The sequence below is a fragment of the Macaca thibetana genome, chromosome 14 (assembly GCF_024542745.1).
Source record: "Macaca thibetana thibetana isolate TM-01 chromosome 14, ASM2454274v1, whole genome shotgun sequence".
Taxonomy (NCBI): domain Eukaryota; kingdom Metazoa; phylum Chordata; class Mammalia; order Primates; family Cercopithecidae; genus Macaca; species Macaca thibetana.
The window spans coordinates 97511664-97534596 of record NC_065591.1 but is presented as its reverse complement, the minus strand read 5'-3'; the positions used below and the strand labels follow the sequence as shown (position 1 = coordinate 97534596).

The following is a 22933-nucleotide window of genomic DNA, read 5'->3' as shown; positions in this document are numbered from 1 at the left end:
CCAATCACCTGACCCACACTCTGACTATTGATTTTTTTCCCAAATTCTGCTTAGATTTGCCTTAAGGATGTTCAGCATACTCATTTGTCAAATTAACTTTCCTTTTCTCTGCTAGAAAATGTTTTCTCCTTATTTTCAATTTGTTTTCTCAAAAAAAATTTTAAACATACGCAAAATCAATTGTATGTGATTATAACAAATATTAGATCACTAATACTGCATTATACTTGGATTCTAAATAAACAGACTTAAAGTTTACTCGTGTCAATTTTCTCAATCCTTATATGTTAAAGAACAGCATACTCTACGTTTCATATTTTTTCTACTTTTTAATTCTGTATGCAACTTGCTAATATTTATCGTGTTTACAAGTCCTTTACCAGTAACACTTGATTTCACATATATTTTTATTACATAAATAAAGTAATACTAGTTACAATTATCCCAAATGAGGTTAACAAACAAAAAGGAGGAAAAGAGGATTAGCCTCATAGAGTTTACATTGGAAGTCACAATACAAACTTTAGAATATTTAAGATCTTAATTTGTAAAAATGAATCAAAATAAAACAGATATATCTGCAACTTGTAAGGAAATCTTTCAAAAGTTAATAATAATATTTTAAAATAATTACTATTGATAAAGTACTTTCACATGTATTTGGATCATAGATTACTTTTAAAGGTAGTACGATTTGTACTGACAGAATCTTAGGAGAGACATGAAACAAATACTTAAATAAACAAATAATATTTAGGTATTAACAAGAATGCTTTCCTTAGAACTACTTAGAATGCTGACATCCCTTTTAAAACTCAGAACATAAAACTAATAACTGAGGAATTTTACCAAAAGGACTACCCACAAACCTAGTTCTAATTTATGTGTACTTCTGATTAAAAATAACTCCCTTTTGCTTTAATGCAATATTGATTTTATCACCAAATATGTCAAGAGATTTTTAAAAATTAAGTAGCAACTCATAGAATCTATAGCCTTCCTGAAAAACAGTATAATTCTACACTTTGCAAAAGTGACACATGCTTCAAGCTCCTCATGAAACTAAGTTCTAAAAAGAATTAACAGTTAAAGACACACCAAAAATTAAGAAAAATTAATCATGTTATCTGCTAGATGAATTAACAGCCGACACACACAAATTAAATAATTTAAGGTGATGAAACAGATGTCCTCCAGACAAATTTAAAAACATTGTTTTCAATTTCACTAGTTTCTTTGTTCAGTACACTTTCTTGTACTGAAAGAATTTTAAATAAAAATGTACCCAGCTTCATACGATAAAAAGGCTTTACAATTCAGCTTGAACATTTTATTAACTGTGAAAACATGCAAAATTTTATGTAGAAACTATTCCTGCTTCTTAAAAAATCTATAGTCATTACCTGAATTTATTAATTGAGAACATTGGTAAATTATCATATAACTGTGAGGAGGTATTTGAAACAGGCACTTCCTTCCAGAAGGAAAAGGCAATACAACTGCTATTGACTGATCATGTTTCAATGTGTTTTAAACTAATATGCAGAGTTGATTGTATTTTTTTTTTACGTTAAATTATACATTATCCTGGTGAGAGTAGAAGGAATTGTACAACTGCTTTCTTATGGCATTAGGTGAGCTCACCCGTTTAGTCTCATTGTGTGGGATAGTAGATAAAGCTGGGTTGGTTGGTGAATTCAGGTGGATGGGAGCCTACTGTGATTTGGCATCGAGGTAAGGATTCATGGAGTTATATCCACAGGATATATGCATTACGTGATAGTAAGAGGCATTTACAACCCAGAATATAAGGGCAGGGCAGCCTCAAGTGACATCACCAGATCATCTGCAGCGTCAACCAACCGACTCAAATATATATCCTCCACACCACCACTCCCCTCTTTTTCTCACTATTAGCAAGCCTTCCATGGCCTTCATCAATGTAAAAGAGCATGTGTCTTCTTTAAATGCAAGACCTATGCTTACTCAAGTGAAAAGCAAATAAGAAAAACCAAAGCAACAGAATAAAAAACTAGCTTGAGCACAATTTTCACTAAATTGACATTCAGATGATAGGAATAACACTAAAATGTTAAAGGAGAATTTAACTTGGATGATCCAGACAGCTAATGAATAAAAGAGAAAGTCAGGAAGAAGCAAAGAGAGGGAAGAGAAGAAAGAAAAGAAAAATAAATTAAAGAAATTAAAGAAAAGAAGTAAATTAAAGAAAACAAAAGAAACCAGCTAAATATCCCTGAGATGAAGTCTTGTTTTTAACTCTGATTTGTCCTGAAACCAGGCAACTGTGGGAATCTTGAAATTCTTTCTAAAAAAAATTAAATAATAACAAAGAGGAAGAGGACTCTATTGCTTGGTTTTAATTCTCTTCTCATTTTTCATAACTTATGTTTTACTTACAGGCGTTTGTTACAGCAAAACTGTTGGCTGTCTCAATGTTGTCCACATGAGGTACCAAATTAAAAGGAGCTTCCGACGCATTGGGGCTGGTGTTATGAAGAAAAATTGCTAATCGAAAAGCAGTGTATTCCTGATCTGTGTTTCGGATGAAGAGGCCACCTATTAAAAACAGCAGGAAAAGCACATTCAATGTTTCCTCTTGTAAACATTATACCCACCCCAAGCACAGTCAAATCTACTGCCATTCACAAGCACATACAATTAAAGAGCTATACTTGCCACATCTAGGGAGACTGCCCTTTGTCCCTAAGGTGCATGCTTAGTGGTGTTTAGAGCAGCTCAGCTTTTTCTTGTCCCAATGTGTCATGATCACAATGACCTCTGAGACCATTTAGTGTATGTTCCTTTCTCTCCCTTGCCCTCCCCGTGATTCCCAGCACACTGCTACATCAGCCACCTCAAGGCATCTCTCTCTAAGATGCATGCAGATGAGCAGAAAAGAGATTTACATTAAAATACGGAAATGAAGAGATATAGTGCCACACAGGGAAGAGGGAAATCAGAAAGAAGAAATGAACTTTATTTTCCTGCAGCTCGTGGACTCAGCCTAATTAACTCCGTTTTGTGCACAATCCACGAGAAATGATGCAGTGTTGAGGCTGGGCTTAGCTGGAAGAAATTCAATAGCTGCGTCCCATTAAAAGACAGTAGAGGAGAATAGCAAGAAAAGCCAAGGATGGAGGGTGTCCCTGGAAATAGAGTCGAGGTAGAGAAATAAGGGCAAAAGCTTCAAGAAGAAAACAAAATAAAAGGGGAGAAGCTTCCTGGAAAGGGATCTAACTTTGGAATCTGCTAACCGGTACCAAGAAAAGGCAGGGAGTACGGGTGGAAATGTCTTTTTTCCCAAACAGTGTCTTTCTGTAATAGCAAGAAAGCTGCGGCGTCCGGAATGGGAAGAAGTGGATTTTTTTTTTCTTTTTTAAACAAACTCGACATCACTTTATGCTTTAGAGAAAGAGATGAAAATAAATATCATACAAAATACAACCAAATTCCCCGAAAGCTTTCCCCCAACTTATTTCAATCCTACTTAAGCGACTATAGCCAAAGGTGGAAATAGGGTTATGGGTTGAGAACGGATGGGTGGGCTGCCCTGGGTGTATTCCAAAGGAACCCGCACTAAAAAGGAAGTCTTTTTGTAAAGGAGAGGAAGGAAAAAGAAGGAAACAGAGGGGAAGGAAACTGCTGAAGGTTTCCCTGAATTGCTTATCAGCAACTCATTTAACTCACTTTCGGATATCTGCTACAACCAGCCACATGCACACCCCATCGGAACACACCTTACCTATTTGCACGCTGCTCGGAAAGGCTCCCATGGCGAGTCCCCAAAATCCAGAAAATAACAAGACAATCTGTCTGCAAATAATCCTCATCTTCTTTTCTCCTCTCCCTGGCGCGCGCTCTCTTTCTCTCGCACTCTTCCTAAAGGCTGTTCAGAGAAGCATTGAAGACGATGGCGCTAAAATTAAAATCAACCAAAAAAAAAAAAAGAAAGAAAAAAAGGAAAGAGGTTTCGGTGGTTTAAGATTATGACTATTTCCCCTTAGCAATCCATCGCGAGCCGCTAGATTTTTCCCGCAGTCTCCATAGCCCTGGGAGAGGTTTTCTGTCCGGCTGCAAATGTTGCACATGCAAAAGATGGTGGTGGAGCGTCTAGTGGCTGCTCGCAGGGATGAGACATGCGCTCTATCTTTGCCTCACTCGCACTCGCGCTCGCCCCTTGCTTTCTCACATACACACAAACACTGGCGCCGCGGGCGCCGCGGCCGCCGCACGCGGTCCCCAGCTCGCACCAGCCGACATCCCCCCAAGCCTGCACCAGCCCGGAGCAACGCTGCCCTCCCGGCGTCCCCTCCCCGAGCGCGCACTCCCTCCGCACGCCCCTCGCCCACCACTCGGCTGGCTTCACCCCCTGGGTGCTCACCGGAGCGCCCCAGTCTCCCCGACACTCCGGAGCCAGTCAGGAGACAGGTTTTCCCTTCTCACCACTCGCTGACTCCCTCCTCTTTTCTTCCTCTGTTCGCAGAGGGACCTACTCTGGGGATGGGCACCCCCAGCGCCCCTCTCTTGGTTTTCCTGGCACCTCTGCTTCCCGGCTGCGCTAGGCAGAAAATTGGCCCACGGGCCAGGTCTGCAAGCCCCAATCGGGGGCTCCGGGGGATTAGTACCTCCCCATGCCCCCGGGCCCCTGCCGCATCCTTGCAGGTTCGCGAGGAGGACGGGCTGCCTCCCTCTCCTACAGTCCTGGCTTCCCTCTCAGCCTAGCCCTCTTCTGCCACTGGGCTGCGCGCGGGGGACTCCGGTCCTCGCTGCAGCAAAGATTTCTCACCAGCAAACAGCCCGGGAATCTGGAGAGCCTGACAAGGGAATGGATGAGGTGAAAGGGTTCAGCGAGGGATGGGAGGAGAAAAGACAAGCAAAGGGCAGCCTCGGGCGGGTTTAAGAGGCCAGGACCAGGAGAAAAGAATTGGAGGAGGTAAAGATGGGAAAGAGAGCCAGAGAAGTTGAAATATCCTGGGAAGGGGAGGAGGGGGTAAAAGGTTATTTTAAATAACTGACAAAGTTTAGGGTACTGAACGGGATGGGGGAAAGACTGATAAATGAAAATTGAAAGAGGCCTCTAACATTCTGTTTGAAAGGCATGAAGCAGAAATAGGAATAAGAACTGTGTGAAGTATAAAGTAGGAAAAGTGATTAAAGATCCGATTGCTTTCTACCCAGTCACCCATTCCGGAGGACCCTTTCTTTCTGTGCTGTGGTCCATGGCAGCAGCAGGAGGGACACAGCCAAAGGCTGATGAAGGACCAGAAGGGCAGTGCTTGGGGCGGTGGACACAGGTGTCTGACAGGAAGATAGTGTTTTTCGTGCACATCTCCTCTTGTCTGGGACTCTGGAATGCTCACTGTGCTCCACGCCACCTCCAGGTAGACTTAAGCACTTCATTGATGATGTCAATAGTTGTTTTGACTGGGTAGAAGTGAAAATGAATTATCCTAGAAAGTTTTGGGGTTACAGTCTCGCTTCCTCTCCAGAGTCACCTTTAAGATTCTCCTTTCATCTGGCTGCCTTGGACTGAGCTTGTGCCACACTCAGAAGCAGTCACTGTGGTAGCCGTAAGTGAACAGTTTCTGATTTCCTCTGCATGGTTTGAGATTTCCTGATCTAGTTACTAAATATAATCTCCTGTTCCAATAAACTGTGTGAGAGAATCATTAGAAGGATAGGTTCTCCTTAAAAGTTAGGGAACCTAGGGTGACGTCTGCCGTTAAGTTTTTAAAAAGAATATAGCAATTGCCTAGGTTTGCCTGAGATAATATTTGAGAATACAATGCTTAAAGTTGAATTCTTGCAAGGGACTTGCAGAAAGCCTGGTAACGGCTTTTTGAAATATGCATTACCTCAACTCCTTCAAGATTTTTTATTTGATATCACTGATTACCTGAATTTGTAGTTTATAGATGATACTTTAAAATCCCTGCTAAAACTTGAGTGCTTTTCTATTTCCTAAGTTTTGCATTTTATTTTTAAAATCACATCTTAAAAAAAAAGTGTCTGATTTCCCATTACATTTCACCACAGATTATTATGAAAAAAAAAACCTACTCGTAACTGTATTTTACAAATCATACGTTTGTCATTTCAGTTTGTGAAGTTTTAGTCTTGCAAATCAAGTGAGATTTGAAGCATTTTTCCTTTTTTAATTTGTCTGTGTTAAAAAACAAGGCTGTAAATAATAGCATTCTGTTTTCTCTTGTAAAAGGATAATAGAGTATGACACATAAAATTCAAGTTAAATTAAAATTTCAAAATCCATCAAACTCATCACTTGCTTGGGTAACTAGTGAAGCTCTTCCTGATCCAGAGGCAATTATTAACTTTAATTCTTCTCAAAATTGAAAGATTTGAGTTTTCATATGATGTAATAGCATCATTGATACAGATGAAGGACAAGTTCTTCCCCCCCCCGCCCCCCACTTAACAGTCATGATAACACCTGGACTAATATAACCACAGATGACACAACTATATTTTTCCAAAATAGTAACCCAGTTGTTTTTAATTTCTATTTTCCCAAGTAGTTAAAACCTCTATTTTACTTTCTAAACCTAAACTCTCTTTATCTGAATTGTATACATATATATTTATTAATATATGTATCAAATATATTTTATCAGTATGATACATAGAAATACATCATATATACATGTATTATATACCTATGTACATGTACACAGATGTACATATATGTCAAATAGTTATATATTAAGCACCAATGATGTGTATTTATTCTCCAAGTGTCTGAGGTATAAAGTTGAACAAAACAAAATCCGTGATATTCTTAGAAGGCTCCTAATGTTTATGAACACTCACTAATGTGCAAGGTATTGTGCTAAAGCCATACCTATATCACCTGATCTATAAAAAACTTTAGGTATCCTTGCATTTGTTAGGAAACCCAACTAAAGATTTAGATTCTTTCTCAAAATTATATTCTTGGTAAGTGATGAAACTATAACTAAGGATGGGACTCAAGTTGTCTGATTTCAGAGACTGGGCTATCTTTATTAAAACCTACTGAGTTAATGAGTTTAAGGTGTGATGAGGGGTCAGGGAGGTGAAAAGGAAACTGCAAGAATCCATAGCATTCAGAAAGGTAATGTGTTCTACCTGAAAGACCTCAGGCTTTCAGAATAATAATTAGTTACTGGTTTCAGATTACAGGCCCTCAATTTCTTAGCTGTATTGTCTTGGATACATTACTTAACATTTCTTTTCTGACAGGATAGATGTAAACTTCCAACACAGTTCTGGCACATAACTGGCAACTCTTGTCAATAATGAGTTGCCCCCCAAAATGTGATAAAGGCTCCTATAGAGGGAGGAGCAGAGTGCCATGTGAGCAAAATAGAGTGTCTAACTCTGACTTGGAGGGGATTCAGGGAAAACTCACAGAGATTTAAAAAAATGGACTGAATTGCTCTGTGTTTGTAGAGATTATCAGGTGCAGAAAAATTATGTCTTTCCGAACATTGCTAAAAGCTTGGTAAAACTAGACTTCAGGTTATATGAAGGGAAGTAGTGGAAGTGCAGCTGGAAAGCAAAGCAAGAGATGGTTCTGTACCATCTCACTCAGAAGTATTGTCTTCATCTCATAGAAACAGAGAAACAATGAATGGTTATAAGCAAGGGGGCAAAATGACCAGATTTGCACTTTAGATCAGAAATCTGATGCTAGGAAACAAAACCATATTTTTTTAAAATAAACCTTTCATTTGGAATAACTTTTATTTACATAAGTGTTTCTAATTACGGAGAGTTCCCCTGTACCCTTCACCCAATTTCAGTTTTCCATAATGTTATCATCTTACATTACTCTGGTACATTTGTCAAAAATAAGAAACTGACACAGGTATGTCACTATTAATTAAACACCAGACTTTATTTAGAGTTTTAGCAGTGTTTCCATTAGAGTATTTTTCTGTGCCTGGATCCAGCTCAGGACAACTCATTATATTTAGTTGTCATATCTCCTTGTTCTGTTCTGTGACAGTTTCATCTTTGTTTTTCATATGACGTCAACAGCTTGATGAGTACTAGTGTTTGTAGAATGTCTCTCAGTTGGGATTTGCTTGATACTTTTCTCAGGATGAGACTGCGGTTATGGATTTTCAGAAAGAGTACCATACAGGTGAAATGCTCTTCTCAACACATCATACAATGGAATCCATGATTTCCCCTGACATCACTGGTGACATTAACCTTCATCAGTTGGTTAAAGTGTTTTTGCACATTTTATCTACTCTAAATTAACTGTTTGTTTGTTTTCATTCCATACTGTATTCCTTGGAAGTGAGTAACTAAGTATATCCTACTCTCCATGAGGGGAGAGTATCTACATAAATTACTTGAAATTTTTGTATTGAAGCATTGTCTTTTCTCTCCCATTTAAAAAAACTTACTCATTAATTTAAATCAGTGTGGACACATGTATATTTATGTATTTATATTGTTTTTTAACATTTAAGCACAGGGATACATGTGCAGGTTTATTACATAGGTAAACTTGAGTCACGGGGGTTTGTTGGACAGATCATTTTATCACCCAGGTATTAAGCCTACTACTCATTTGTTGTTTTTCCTGATACTCTCCCTTCTCACACCCTCCACCCTCCAGATGGCCCCAGTGTGTGTTGTTCCTCTCTGTGTGTCTATGGGTTCTCATCACTTGGTTTGCCATTCCTGTGTTAGATTGCTAAGGATCATGGTCTCCAACCCCATCCGTGTTCCTGCTACAGACATGATCTTGTTCTTTTTTTTATGGCTGCATGGTATTCCATGGTGTATATGTATCACATTTTCTTTATCCAGTCTATCATCGATGGGAATTTAGGTTTATTTTATACTTTGGGTTATATAGTCTGATACTATGCTATTTGTTATTTATTGTGCTGCTCAAGTTGGTCCAGCATTGGACATTGGGAGCTATTGATATGAGTCCATCCTTTTGTTTTCTGATCATTTCCATGCTTATTGTCACTACAGGAAGCTCTCTATACATTATCTTTTGTATTCCTTGCCCTAGCCTTAGTATAAGCCTTTTCAATAAGGAGTCCTTATTCTTTTCATTGCAGAATGGTATTTAAAAACCAAGATCTGGCAATGGGCTTGCTATTACTGAGTTATCATTGCTTCCAGATTCTCACATAGGAGAGTATATATATACATATATAACCCATGTTGGTGTACATACCTATAAGTGTTTCTCTATCCATCTATCTATGTATTAAGTTAAAATTAAGCTGTTACTGATGTTTGCAACTCAAATTCAGTACTACAGCATTCATTCTAATCTCCCTTCTTGCTGATCCATACCTTACTTCTCCAACATTAAGAAACCTAGTTCCCACAATCGAGTTAAATATGTTTATCTATAATATTAAACCTAAACTTAAGTTCTCCAAAAATAATTGAATTTTTGGTACTATATTTTTGTTTTCAGCTACTGATGATTACTGAAAACCCGTGTCTATTATTGTTAGTTATTTGTATTCCTAGGAAACATCGAATTTTACAAACATTAGTATAAATACATGGCATTTTTTGTGATATTCTGTCCTAAAAGAAGTGAGTACATTATTCAAATGACTACCAACAATTTAATAAATGTATTTGTGTATTTATTAGCTTAATGATTTCTTTGCAAAACCTAGTTCTTTCAGTGTCTATATATTTTTCTCCAATTAAGCTGATACTTTCCAATTTTCATATATTTTGCTGCTGTCACTTTCCAGCAATAGGAACAATACCCTAGTGCCTCAAAGAATATATTGCTTTACCTTTTTATCTACCTGTCAACCTTGCATGAAATCAGCACACTAATCTTGCCCTATAGCAGTTGCTTGATTAATCTTTTGTCATCTGTCTACCTCACATGGTCTCTCCATGAAACTGATTGACATTGTGCGTGACTTTAATGCTGATAAATTATCTCTCTTCCAGGACTACAGAATCCTCATTACACCAAAAAGATTACTTTTCTTGTTTTATGTTCCTCATTCTTCTCTCAAGTCACTGTAATTGAAAGAGGTCACTGAGTAGAACTTGGCAGTCTTTCCCTCTTTCACTCATCCATTCACCATATATTTCTAGAACATTTTCTATGGATCACAGTATCATGAGGGAATGGAAAGTGTTTTATTCATCATGGTATTTGTTCCCAACACGTAAAGGATCCCAAACATAGACATATATGCAAAAACACACACATGGAAGTGAGTACAAAGAATTATGTTGTAAACCCTCCTTTAGTGGTAGAAACCGAATGTGATCTCTTTCTGGGCAAACATCATATTATATTAAGCAAGAATCTACTTCTATCCCACTGCTGGTTCTGCATGTCAATGCCTATTCTAGGAGAGGAATAGTCGAGTAAAGCATCAGGGAAAGAAAATGTTTGTACTGGATTACAAAAGGCTGAAAGATTTTCATGAGCTAAGAAACAGAGGCGCATCCCAAAGGGAAGAGGTGATTGTGTTTTAGTTGAACAATGAGTAGCCGAAGGTAGGAATCATGATGGGGATTAGTAGCCAATTAGGCTCAGGAGTTTGATTAAAGCCAGATTCTGGGGCCGGGCACGGTGGCTCACGCCTGTAATCCCAGCACTCTGGGAGGCCGAGGCGGGCGGATCACGAGGTTAGGAGATCGAGACCATCCTGGGTAAGGCAGTGAAACCCCGTCTCCACTAAAAATACAAAAATTAGCCGGGCGAGGTGGCGGGCGCCTGTAGTCCCAGCTACTCGGGAGGCTGAGGCAGGAGAATGGCATAAACCCGGGAGGCAGAGCTTGCAGTGAGCTGAGATCCAGCCACTGCACTCCAGCCTGGGTGACAGAGCAAGACAACGTCTCAAAAAAAAAAAAAAAAAAAAAAAAAAAAAAAAAAAAAAAAGCCAGATTCTGAAAAGCCTGGCATAGAGCAGACATTAATATGTATTTTGCTACCTAAATTGAGAAATGACACAAAATGAAGCTTTGAGCTATACATTTTCCCTCTTACTTGTTAACAGTATTTATCCTATTGAGTCACAGGTCATTTTGTTAACTTGATTCATATGCAGGCAGTTGACGGAAAATTAATAAAATTATTTGGATAATCAAATTCATTTAAATGATATCTCAGATTTTGTAAAGTGAATGTTAAATTATGTTTTTTCCAATTTAAACATCTGCACTGGACACATTCACAAAATACATGTTCAGTATTTCAAAATGTAATTTTACTTTGTACAATATAACAGTAGTGATAATAATTGTCTTTTATTAAGCAACTACTATAATATAATAATGTAATTTTTAGTTCCTAAAACAATCCGCCAATTGAGATAGCATTCGCCTTGTTTTAGAGATGAGAAAATTAAAGCTCTGAGGGATGAAGTAACCAGCCCAGTGTCACTCAGTTAGTAATGGTGCAGCAGAATTCAAAACAACATCTTTTTGGCATAGAGCCTGTACTTTTTGGACTATACATTTCTCATATATATGTATGAGAAAAGCCAAGAGTTTGGTTTGTACCAGTTATCTTTGCTTTGGCTCTAATTTAAGCTGAAGCTTATACAACATTTAGGAAGGAAAATATATGTACTTTTACAGTTCTGTAGAAATATCAGTAATTACTGAGACAATTAACACAATGCCATAGTAACAAAGTTAGATAAATAATATGTATTTCTTTAGGCCGGGTGCAGTGGCTCACACCTGTAATCCCAGCACTTTGGGACGCCAAGGCAGGCATATCACTTGAGGTCAGGAGTTCAAGAACAGCCTGGCCAACATGGTAAAATCCCGTCACTGCTAAAAATACAAAAATTAGTTGGCGTAGTGGTGGGTGCCTGTAATCCCAGCTACTCAGGAGGTTGAGGTAGGAGAATCACTTGAACCTGGGAGGAAGAGTTTGCAATGAGTAGAGATCATGCCACAGCACTCCAGCCTGGGCAACAAAGCAAGACTCTATCTCGAAAAAGGAAAGAAGGAAGGAAGGGAGGAAGGGAGGAAGGTAGGAATGGAAGGAAGGAAGGAAATTTATTTATTTCATATGGAAATATTTACTTTGTTGGGAAGGGTAAAATATTAAATAAAGAAAATAAAGGTGGACACTCTAGTTATATAACCATCTTGGTTCTTAAAACAACTCAAAGTGATTTATACTGGAGTCACCCCTTCATCTCCAAGTTCCTATTATTCATCCTATTCATCTCAGTTTGTTGAGTTTAAGTTCTGTACCGAACATTCTCTCTCCTGTTTTCTGATTCTTCTCCCCCATTTCTTTTCTAGCACCTAAGGAGATCGAGTTGTGTATATTTAGTCACACCTTATCCTACTACTTTTTATGATTCTTTTTCCCCATTTCTTTTCTAGCACCTAAGGAGATTGAGTTGTATATATTTAGTCACACCTTATCCTACTACCTTCTCTTGAAAATATCCTTGGCTGTGACTGAATATATTTTGCATAGCATTTTTAACAAAAATAAGATGGAGCCATAATGACCTCACTTTCAAGATGGTTTTGCTCACAAACCTCTCTGCTTCCCTGACCTTTCAGAAACTCTCATGCAATGTGTGTTTTCCTAGAACACCTCATAGTCTAATGTAGGGATTATAGATAAGGCATTTATAAAAGTGCTGAATAACTACTTCTCTAAATATACCATTGAAATCTGAATATTCGTTCAATACTTTCGTTCTGGAAGAAAGAAAAAATATAGTAAGAAAGTATATTATAAAACTACATGAATTATTATATAATTCTGCATATAAAGCCACATGCATATTACAGAAAGCATTATTTGTGATTCTCAAGGGATTGTAGAATTCTGGGTAATTTTTGTTTTCTTTTGCACTCTTTTATCCCAGACAAAATCATTCAAATTAAAATTTATTGTTGTTATTATTGTGATCATTTTGATGTTGCTGGTTTAATATATCCTTTAAAATCATCACAAGTGATAAATACAGACTTTTTAAAGCCAGTAAATTGTAATCTGTTGCACATGTATACTAAATCAAATTGGTTATGCTTTTATGTACTGTTATTAAAGAATAGATTGATAATATATACTAATCTCTCACTGTTCTGAAATAGTAGGTGGGGTACAGCTACAGATAAAATTGATAACTATATTCCTCATAGGAATTTTGTGGGAAGGGATAGATATTGCACATAAGTAAAATATTTGATTGTACTGTACAAATGTAAAATATTACTCGAGATATATTTTAATAAAATCACAAAAAAGTGAACATGACCTACCTTAAAATAAAAATTAAGTATGTAATAAGGGAGATTATTTTCCAATGAAATATTAAGTTTCATGGATTGATGGAGAAAAGTGGGTGAAGTTTGCTTTGCAATTGGAGAAAATAAAATGTACAGGGCCTGGCGCAGTGGCTTATGCCTGTAATCTCAGCACTTTGGGAGGCTGAGGTGGGAGGATCACCTGAGGTCAGGAGTTTGAGACCACCCTGGCCAACATGGTGAAACCTGTCACTACTAAAAATACAAAATTAGACAGGTGTGGTGGTGTGCACCTGTAGTTCCAGCTACTCGGGAGACTGAGGCAGGAGAATCGCTTGAACCTAGAAGACAGAGGCTGCAGTAGGCCAAGATGGCGCCATTGTACGCCAGCCTGGGCGACAGAGCGAAATTCTATCTCAAAAGAGAATAGAAAAGAAAATGTAAAAAACTCAAAACCAAACAAATGAAAATGCTTCTGGAACAAGCATAAAAGCATGCAGACTGTCTTGCTTGGAGGTAGAATCCATATCAAATAAGCAGAATCCCTGGTAACATGGGCAGAGAAGGAACATATCAAATGGACAGAAACATTGAGTATAAACAGACATTGAAGAGGGGTTTTATGTTTTCTACTGGTAGACTTTCTGGGAATTTGCAGAGTTTTCATTCTAGATGCGTAGAGTAAGCTAGAACTTGGGTGAGACAGATTATAGGCGTAGAAAACACAAGGCATCTGTGAATACCTCAATCTTATGAAGGACATTTAACACTGCATAGATAGTAGTATCAAAATTCTTAACTGCACCCTTCTAATAGTAAAATAAAATGAGCATATGTCCCAATATATATGTAGCAGTATTTATAAATTACATCTATATAGGTAATATATATATTTACACTTCAACATAATGTATTTGGAGATAAGATCATGCAAATATAAAAATTGAAAAGTAGAAATTACAGGTATTTTAAGTGAATTTTACTTGATAAGAGTAAAGTCTTATATTTTCTCTTGTTATTGTTTTCATAATCTTTAATAAAGTCTAATAAGATTCTACATTTTATATTATTGTATATTTTATTTATTAATGTTTTTGTGAGAGCAATGTGATCAAATGTATTCTATTCATTACGAAATTTTGCTTTAATATTTTATGCTATAGATATTTGAAGGTGGGGTTATAATTTCAGTTTGTTTTGGTACTGGTTTTAATGGCTATCAAAGTTGAAAAATACACCATAAGAACATATAAATCCAACTAGAACAAGTTCACTGTGTTGTGTTTACCTTGTTACCATATTTATTTTTCAATCCTGTACACTAATTACTAAAAACTGATGTGTTGAAATTTTCATCCAATTACTCTTGTACTTTTATCAAAAGTCTTATTTTAGTAATAGGTTTAAAATATACAGGACTTTTTACTTGAAGGCTACATTCCTGAGTTTTTCAACTAAGTGGATTTGTTTCCTAGGAGATACATGTACATTTTTATCAGCAACAAAACCACATGATGATAGATATACTCCCAAGTATCCATTTTCAGAAGGATTTTTTAAAAATAATATGAGTTGTTTTACCAAAAAGCAGTTATTTTCTCAATGACTAAAATGTCATGTATGCTTTAAAGGGATAAAGTATTTGTGTCTACACATCTGCTTCAAACATATGTACATGTATACAAAATTTTGTTATATAACACCTTACTGACAACGACTTTACCTAACGGGTCAGCATATGTAGAACACTGTCTTTTTCTTAAGTTTGCCAATTCTTTCAAGTAATTTGCCTTAGATTAATAACAAACCTCTGTGTTGTCATATGGTTTTTATAGTCAGTCCAGTTCTCATTGCAAATAATGGCAAATATCTAGAATTTAGAGACCTGTGTTTATGAAATTAACCATTTTGAAAGCATCTTGTAGTATGTAAACTGCTCAGAAATGCTGAAAGCAATGATTTAAGGCATCATTATTAACCGTTTTAGATTGTATGAATCCCACTATTTTTATGAAAAACTCATGTATGATGGATGGACATATGGAGGGCTAACATAGGGACCAGGGGTCTTACTCCAAAATGTAAATCTGCATATTAAAACTTCATAAACTGTATTTTTCTTATAATTTGATAAAGCAGTGGCACATAGTAGATAGATTTCAGAGATAGCAGTGGTAGGACTGCATGAAATGACTACGGTGTAAGATTTAGAGATCAAGAGAAAAGATGGCTGCTGGGTTTCCAGTTTTGGTGAATGGGGTAATGATTTTTTGATGCAATATAGACATAATAAAATGAAAAGATTGGGGTTAAGAAATGAGTTAATTTTGTGATTCATTCATTACTTTGATAGACACATAACTGATACATCTTATTGGCAGTAGAACATTTGAATCCAAGACTCAGCTAAGAGATGTGGACCAGATGTGTAAATCTGGGAGAGGTCAGCCTACCTGTGGTCACTCATCAGATGGAAGGGACAGGAAATTCAGGGAAAGGGTGTAGGATAGGAAAATAAAATGGCCTAGGACTTTTTCCAGAGGAGTCCACCGTGAAGTGAAATCAGACTAAGCAGATGGGTAGGAGAAAACGGTGTCAGGGACTTCAGGTGAAAATAGAGTATCCAGAAGAGAGAATGATAACTGTGCCAAATGCTACAGAGATCACACATAACATAGCCAGAAAATTGGTCATTCATCATAAAAAGCTATTGATGAAGTTCCAAAAGCAGTTTAAGCTTATCAGTGAGTGATAAAAACTAGTTGCAGAGAGTTGAGAGGAAATGAGATGAGAGCATGAAACTCAGTAAAAATGTCTTGCTCCTATATTTTTGAACATACTGTTCTCTCTATCTGAAAAATAACTTTTATCTTCTCTTTTTGTATGTTTATTCGGCCTCATTTTTTTCTTCTTGTATTCACTTTTGCTGTGATTCTTCAGCTAAATGCAATTACTTAGTATTCTGCATTTCTATAGCACCCAGGTGCTAGCCTCATACTCTGCTGAAGACATTTCAGTTTATATTCATTTAACTAGTAAGAGGGGAAGCTCCTTCAGAGCTCATGGAACATCTGGGATAGAGCCTGCCTCTCTGAAGTAGGGCCTTCCACCTTTTCCAGATTATGGCATGAGGAGCTGAAATTAAAATTGAAATGTACTTGAAGACATCAATATCAGGCTTGGATATAGATATACAAGTATTTGATGTATTAAACAATACAAATAAAAATAACTAACTGCAAAGTATAAGGAAAATACCGAGTTATGAATTTGTGTCAAACTTGAAAATAATTGTTTCAGTTTTTAAGAAGAAATTTGAGCTTCCTGTGAACATATTTTTGTCTATATTTTTCTTTAAATCAGGTTTTATGTTTTGAATGGCTAAATGCAATTCTTCATGACTTTTTATTTGCTAACTTCTCCACATTTTTGTTAGTTTTCATCTATGAAAAACTAACAGCTTCACAGAAGTTAGTAATAAAAATGTCAACTGATTTTTATAATTATTTACCACTTTTCCAGAGTTGAGATTATTAAACAATTTGTCTTTTTAATTGAAAACTTTAAATTGAAATTTCTTGTAAAAATGGGTACAGATCTTGGCTATAATAAAAGTTTTTCATGTTGAGTATTAAAAGAATAATGATTCTTGATTTACACAACTCACATGCATTGTTGGAAGAGTCACCTCACCGCCAGCATGAAGCTATTGCAAAGCACATCAACTGCAAAGGTACAGAATTATTCAGTATATCTGAAGATAAAATTTGGGGGTGATCAGTTGAAGAGTCACCTGTTAGGAAACCCACTCAACTTCCCTGTCCTCTGACCCTCAGTTGACAGTGCCTTGGGTTGAGTTACAAGCTCCATAGGCATCTAGAAGAATTCCTTAGAAGTTTCATAGGCCTCTTCTGTAATGGACAGTGTTCTGCAACTGGCTATGTGGTGGATCCAGCCATGTGGTGGATCACCTTTGTGGTTGTCCTCTGGACCTTGCAGATGAGCAGTGAGTGCTGATTATCCTTCAATGTGCTAACTGCCTGTGAGACAGTAGATAATGACTCCAATTCATCTGAATCTCCCTTAGAGAAGGCCTGGATAATTCTACTTTAATATAGATTTGACTGGCCAAAAAGTTTCTGGAAGCTCCAACCATCATCTGTTTATCCCCAAAACTGAGATCAGTATTCTATGACACACTTATAAGCCTTCCACAGCCTATAAGCCTTCCATTTTACTCGCAGAAGAAAAGGGACAGAGGGAAGAAGAGAGAAGGGGAGAGGAAAGGAGAGGAGAGGAGGGGAGGGGAGGGTAAGGGAGACCAGAAGAGAAGAGAGGTACAAAAGTTTGTATGATTGTTGAACACCTACAATGTGAAGATGCTGTGTTTTGGGGGAAGATACCAAAGTGCATAAAAATACCCTGCCTAGAGATATCAAACTCACAAGTAACTGTAGTGTAAGATAGAGTGCTGTAAACAAAATGAGGGTAAAACTCAGTTCTGTGAGAATCCATTGAAAACTGATTAGTCTGTATATATAGGAATTAAATAATCTTAAATGTGTAATGAATATATAATATGAAATAAGGGTTTGAAACTTGATAGGTTCTTTATATTTTACACAGCAAAACAATTTGTAAATTTTCAAACAGCCAACAGTTTTGTTTATAAAAGGTAAATGACAAAAAGTAAAGCAAAGCCTGAACACAATATATAATGTGTATTTATCTGATTCAGAAAAAACTATTTTAATTATTTTCACAGGTTTGGTTACACTCTAGGTATAATAATAATCTAGGTATAAGAGTAATGTGTGTCTAGTTTATGGAACAATTATTAATTCTTGTACTTTGTAAAAACATGCAAAGATTGAAATTCTTCAATAATTCAGATACTCTGAAGTAGTCTAAGAAGACTTACATCGTACTAGAAGATGGCATATTGCCTCATATTCCTAAATGTTATATTATTTTCATGGAAGAGTAATACTAAATTATGATTTCTACATGAAGGAGTGTGAACTTTACAGAAAGCTCTTCACATTTAAATCAGGTAAATTTTAAGCCACATACTACCTTAAACATAGTGGTAAGGACATGTTGCAATGACATGATCATTTGTCAACAGGAGACCACTGACTTCTGTCATGAAATAATTATATTGCCATTATATACGTTCGTATATTGACTGGTTTGTTAATGAATTGCAATAAACAATAACTTGAAATGTTAAGTGGCATTTTGTGCAGATTTTTTCTTATTGTTGAATGCTTTTTCATAGTTAATATTAGGCCCTTCATAATTCTTTATCACAGCATTTGATTGTCATGACACTGCCTTTGACTATATATAAACATTGATATTAATGTTTAAAATCTACTATTAAGACAAGCACCAACGTAATTAAGAAACATAATAGAGGTACTTTTTAGACACTTTGTGTTACTGTTAACAACATAATAGAGATACTGTTTAGTACCTTTGTGTTGCTATAAAGGAATACCTGCAGCTGGGTAATTTATAAAGAAAAGAGATTTAGTTGGCTCATGGTTCTGCAGTCTGTACACGAAGCATAGTGCCAACATCTGCTTTTTGTGAGGGTTTCAGGCTGTTTCTACTCATGGCAGAAGGAGAGGGCAGCTGGTGCATGCAGACATCACATGATGACAGAAGAAGCAAGAGAGATATAGGAGAGGCATCAGGCTCTTTTAAACAACCAAGTCTAGTGGTAACTATTGAGAATTCACTCACCGCCACAATAAAGGCACCAAGGCATTCAGGAGGAATATGGCTCCATGACCCAAACCCTTCCATTAGGTCCCACCTCCAACATTGGAAATCATATTTCAACATGAGAATTGGAGTGATCAAACAAACTATAACAGGTACCAAAATATTTTCTCTGAGTATTTATTTCATTTATAATTAAATCATACATTACATATTGAAATTTATTACATAATTAGAAACAACACTTGATATATTCAAAGCTGTCTATTTTACTAATTAAAAGATATTTATGCTAGTATTGAAAATATGTTCAAAGCTGTCTATTTTGCTAATTAAAAGAGTTCTATGCTAGTATTGAAAATATGTTTTGTAACTTAATTACATTTCTTTCTAAATGTGTAACCAATTAAAAATCTTAATTTTTCATATATTTTTAGAGTTCTAAAACCCATTGTTATGAGTTTCCATGTATAATGTACTTATTAGACTATTACAGTTCTAAATACACAAATTTCTCATCTGCATTTTTATTGTAATTTTTGTTTTAAAATAGTTTTAGATTTACAGAGAAATTATAGAGTACAAAAAATTCCAGAAACTCCATGACCAGTTTCTCCTATGATTAATATTTTGCATTGGTATGGTACATTTGTGGTCTATATTAGTAAATATTCCATGTGCACCAGAAAAGAATGCATATTCTGCTATTATTGGATAGAGTATTTTATAGATATCCATTAGAACATGTTGATGATAGTACTGATCACATCTTTATTCTTACTGATTTTCTTCTTGCTGGATCTATCAATTACTGAGAGGGGAGCATTAAAAGCTCTAACCATTATGATAAATTTGTCTGTTTTTCATTGTGGTACCGTAAATATTTGCACCAAGTATTTTAATGCTTTGTTATTAGGTGCATACACATACAATACTTTTGGAGATTTGACTCCTTCATCATTATGTAATGCCAGTCTTTATCCCTGATAATTTTCCTTATCTTGAAGTCTGCTTTGTCTGATATTGATATATTGATTCCCAATTTCTTTTTATCAGTTGTTAACATGGCATATCTTTTTTCCACCTCTTTATTCTTAACCTAGCTCTTTTTTATATTTAAAGTGAGTTTTTGTGGACAACATATAGTTGGGTCTTGTTTTATTTATGTATTCTGACAATCTTTGTCTAAAATTAGTGTTTTAGATCAGAATTAAATATATAATAATCTATTTTATCACCTAAGATTTAGAAAGAACTTTGAGACAGTAAATCTAAAAGCTAAAATATAAAAGGCATGTCTATGCATATATCAAGTGTTTCTGATTGCGAAAGTATTTTATGTATTCTTACTATAAAAAGTGAGAATTCATAATGGTTTGAGAAAGTGATTATATGCATTTAAAAGATTGATATCCATAATGTTCAAAAGATTTTTACAATTCATAATTCTAATGAAGCCAGAGGAAAATGGTATAGGTAGAAAATTCAGAAAAGATTAAATAAAATGGCCTAAAATATGTAGTGAGGTTCTCTCTACTGTCCAGAAGTTGGACCAACAAACATTAAAGTAACAATGAGATATGACTTTACAATGTAACATTTACACTTAGCAGTCTGACAAAAATTAAACAGTACTAACACTTTGTATTAATGGAGATTCAGCAGTCCCATATATTGTTTAATTAAGTATTACTACAACCATTTTCAAGATCAATCTGGCCACATCTACTAATCTTAAAATCTTACATATAATATGAAGTAATCCAAGTCCTATGAAAGTATCCCAAAGGAAAAAAGTGTATCAATACATCAGATTATATACAGAAATATATTGGCTGTAGTGTTTTTAGTATTAACAAGAAGGAAGCAGAATGAATGGAAGGAAAGAAGGAAGGAAGGAAGGAAGGAAGGAAGGAAGGAAGGAAGGAAGGGAGGAAGGAAGGAAGGAAGGAAGGAAAGAAGGAAGGAAAGAAGGAAGGAAAGAAGGAAGGAAAGAAAGAGAGATAGGAGAAATGTAAAGAAAATGAATGGATAAATTGTGGCATATGCGTCCCGTGAAGTATCATGAATTAATAGAAAAAAATGTGTAAGGGTTTCTAGTCTGTTTCAAAAGTGAGAAAAAAAAATTCAAAGACAAATATATTATTGTATCATTTCTATAATACAAATGATGAAAATGTCTTACATATGTGAATACACATGTATGTATATATGTACACACATGCAGATATATGTCTATATACATTGCTTATTAACATATATAAGCATATATGTGTGTGTGATTAAATGCATATTTGAGGAGTGGTATAGATGATGGGTGCAAGGTTATTTAGTTATCTTGCAGTAGGAAGTTGGAAGGGTGAAAAACGGGAGGTTGGGAGGAGAGAAGAAGAAGGGGAGAAAAAAAGCACAACACAAATATCCATGATAGAACAAAGAAGAGTACATAGAATATGTACATAAGTTACATGTTTTTATATAACTCATGAGATTTATGATAGGATATTTACCAAAGCATTTATTATTTTCTCAGAAGTAGTCTAATTTTAGGTGATTTTGAAAACTTTTATGTTGTATAAATTATTCACAAATTATTCTATTATACTTACAGATAAAAGTATATTGTGTTTGTAATTTTTAATAAGGAAATTTTAATTGTAAAAGTAAATAAAATATAAGAGTGATATTTTAAATGATTTGCAATTCATTGAACTCGATGAAATTTTGGATTGTACCTTGATCTTTCTGATTATCATGGGTAATTTTTTAAAACTTTTAGATTATATGGCTAATATTTTATTGTTGTTTTTTATTGATTATATAGTAATAGATGTTATATGATAAAACAATTTCTGTTTACCTCCTATTTTGGTTTCTCTCTCCATTTACTGACATTGTATCTTCCTTATGCAGGTTTTCTGGCTTTAAATAATGTTTCCAGTTTTTATAATGTAGTAGATATTTCTGTAATGTAGACTTCTTATTACACTCGCCTTAATAATTGTATATGTTAAAGGATCAGTAAGAAAATTTAGCTAAATTCATTCTTTCCTTCAAAAGTTAAAGCTGGTAAAATAATTCTACCTAGCTTAGGTGCCCTACTATTATTAGCAAATCCACTTGTACTTTACAATATATTTCAATATTACAACTCTTGTTATTTCATAGAGAAAATAAACTAAACAAATATTTTCAAGTTTTGATATCTCCAACTAGAGGAGAGGACTCTAGTGTTTCAAAGACACTATTTTTGGGAGTAGAATTGCACATGAAAATACAATTGCTTTTCTGTGTGGTTCTAATTCTCTCCTTTTACATGTTGCATAGTATTTAAACTTAATGTACATAGGCCATCACAAAGTTATGATTCTGATTGCCAGTATTCAATTTTATCCATTTCCTTTAAAGTTTTCTGCCACAGCCATCCATTGGCAATGGTACCTTTCAAAATATCCATCTATTTTAGTTGTATGATGCAATTTAAAGGGTTAAAGCTATGGTTTCTGTATCTGCGGAGGTAGAATTACTACATGACATGATATCAGATCCATGTTAGATTGTACTGCTGTTGCTACCGTAAGTAGCACTAGCGTACAAAATATGTCAATATAAAAATGATTTAAAGTAATTAACTAGTTGAAAGGGCTGCCTTGTGGATGCTGTGCCATTTCATCTTAAAATCTGACACCTTTACATGAACACGATGATCGGTTTACTGAGCTGTTTCAGTCCAACAGTGACCAAAGCCCAACCACTGGGGAGATAAATGCTTTCAATTATTTGAGGATTCACTGGAGACCCTGTGGAGCAGAGAACAATTAAGAAATAGATAAATCTAAGGCATAGAATAAAGAACTCCAGGTGTCAAGTGTAAAAATGATGGGGTGTTAGTAAATGCTAAGCACTAAGAACCTCTCCATTTTATCCCAGCTTG

The 22933-nt window shown here is 35.6% G+C and overlaps 1 protein-coding gene across 14 annotated transcripts in view; it reads right to left on the bottom strand.

Annotated features, from left to right (window-relative positions):
• Window positions 1-4881, bottom strand: part of GRIA4 (glutamate ionotropic receptor AMPA type subunit 4) — a 373574-nt gene extending 368693 nt beyond the window's left edge. For 10 of the 14 annotated variants that reach the window (XR_007719405.1, XR_007719406.1, XM_050758796.1 and 7 more), the window contains exons 1-3: window positions 4403-4797; window positions 3764-3937; window positions 2419-2577 (exon numbers count right to left, since the gene is read on the bottom strand). Coding sequence is in view for 11 of the 14 variants with exons in the window: in XM_050758796.1 (XP_050614753.1) it covers window positions 2419-2577; window positions 3764-3851 (247 nt within the window). In the remaining 3 variants the exon portion in view is untranslated. The other 4 variants (XM_050758797.1, XM_050758798.1, XM_050758807.1 and 1 more) reach the window with 4 other exon arrangements.
• Between the last annotated feature and the right edge of the window lie 18052 nt (window positions 4882-22933).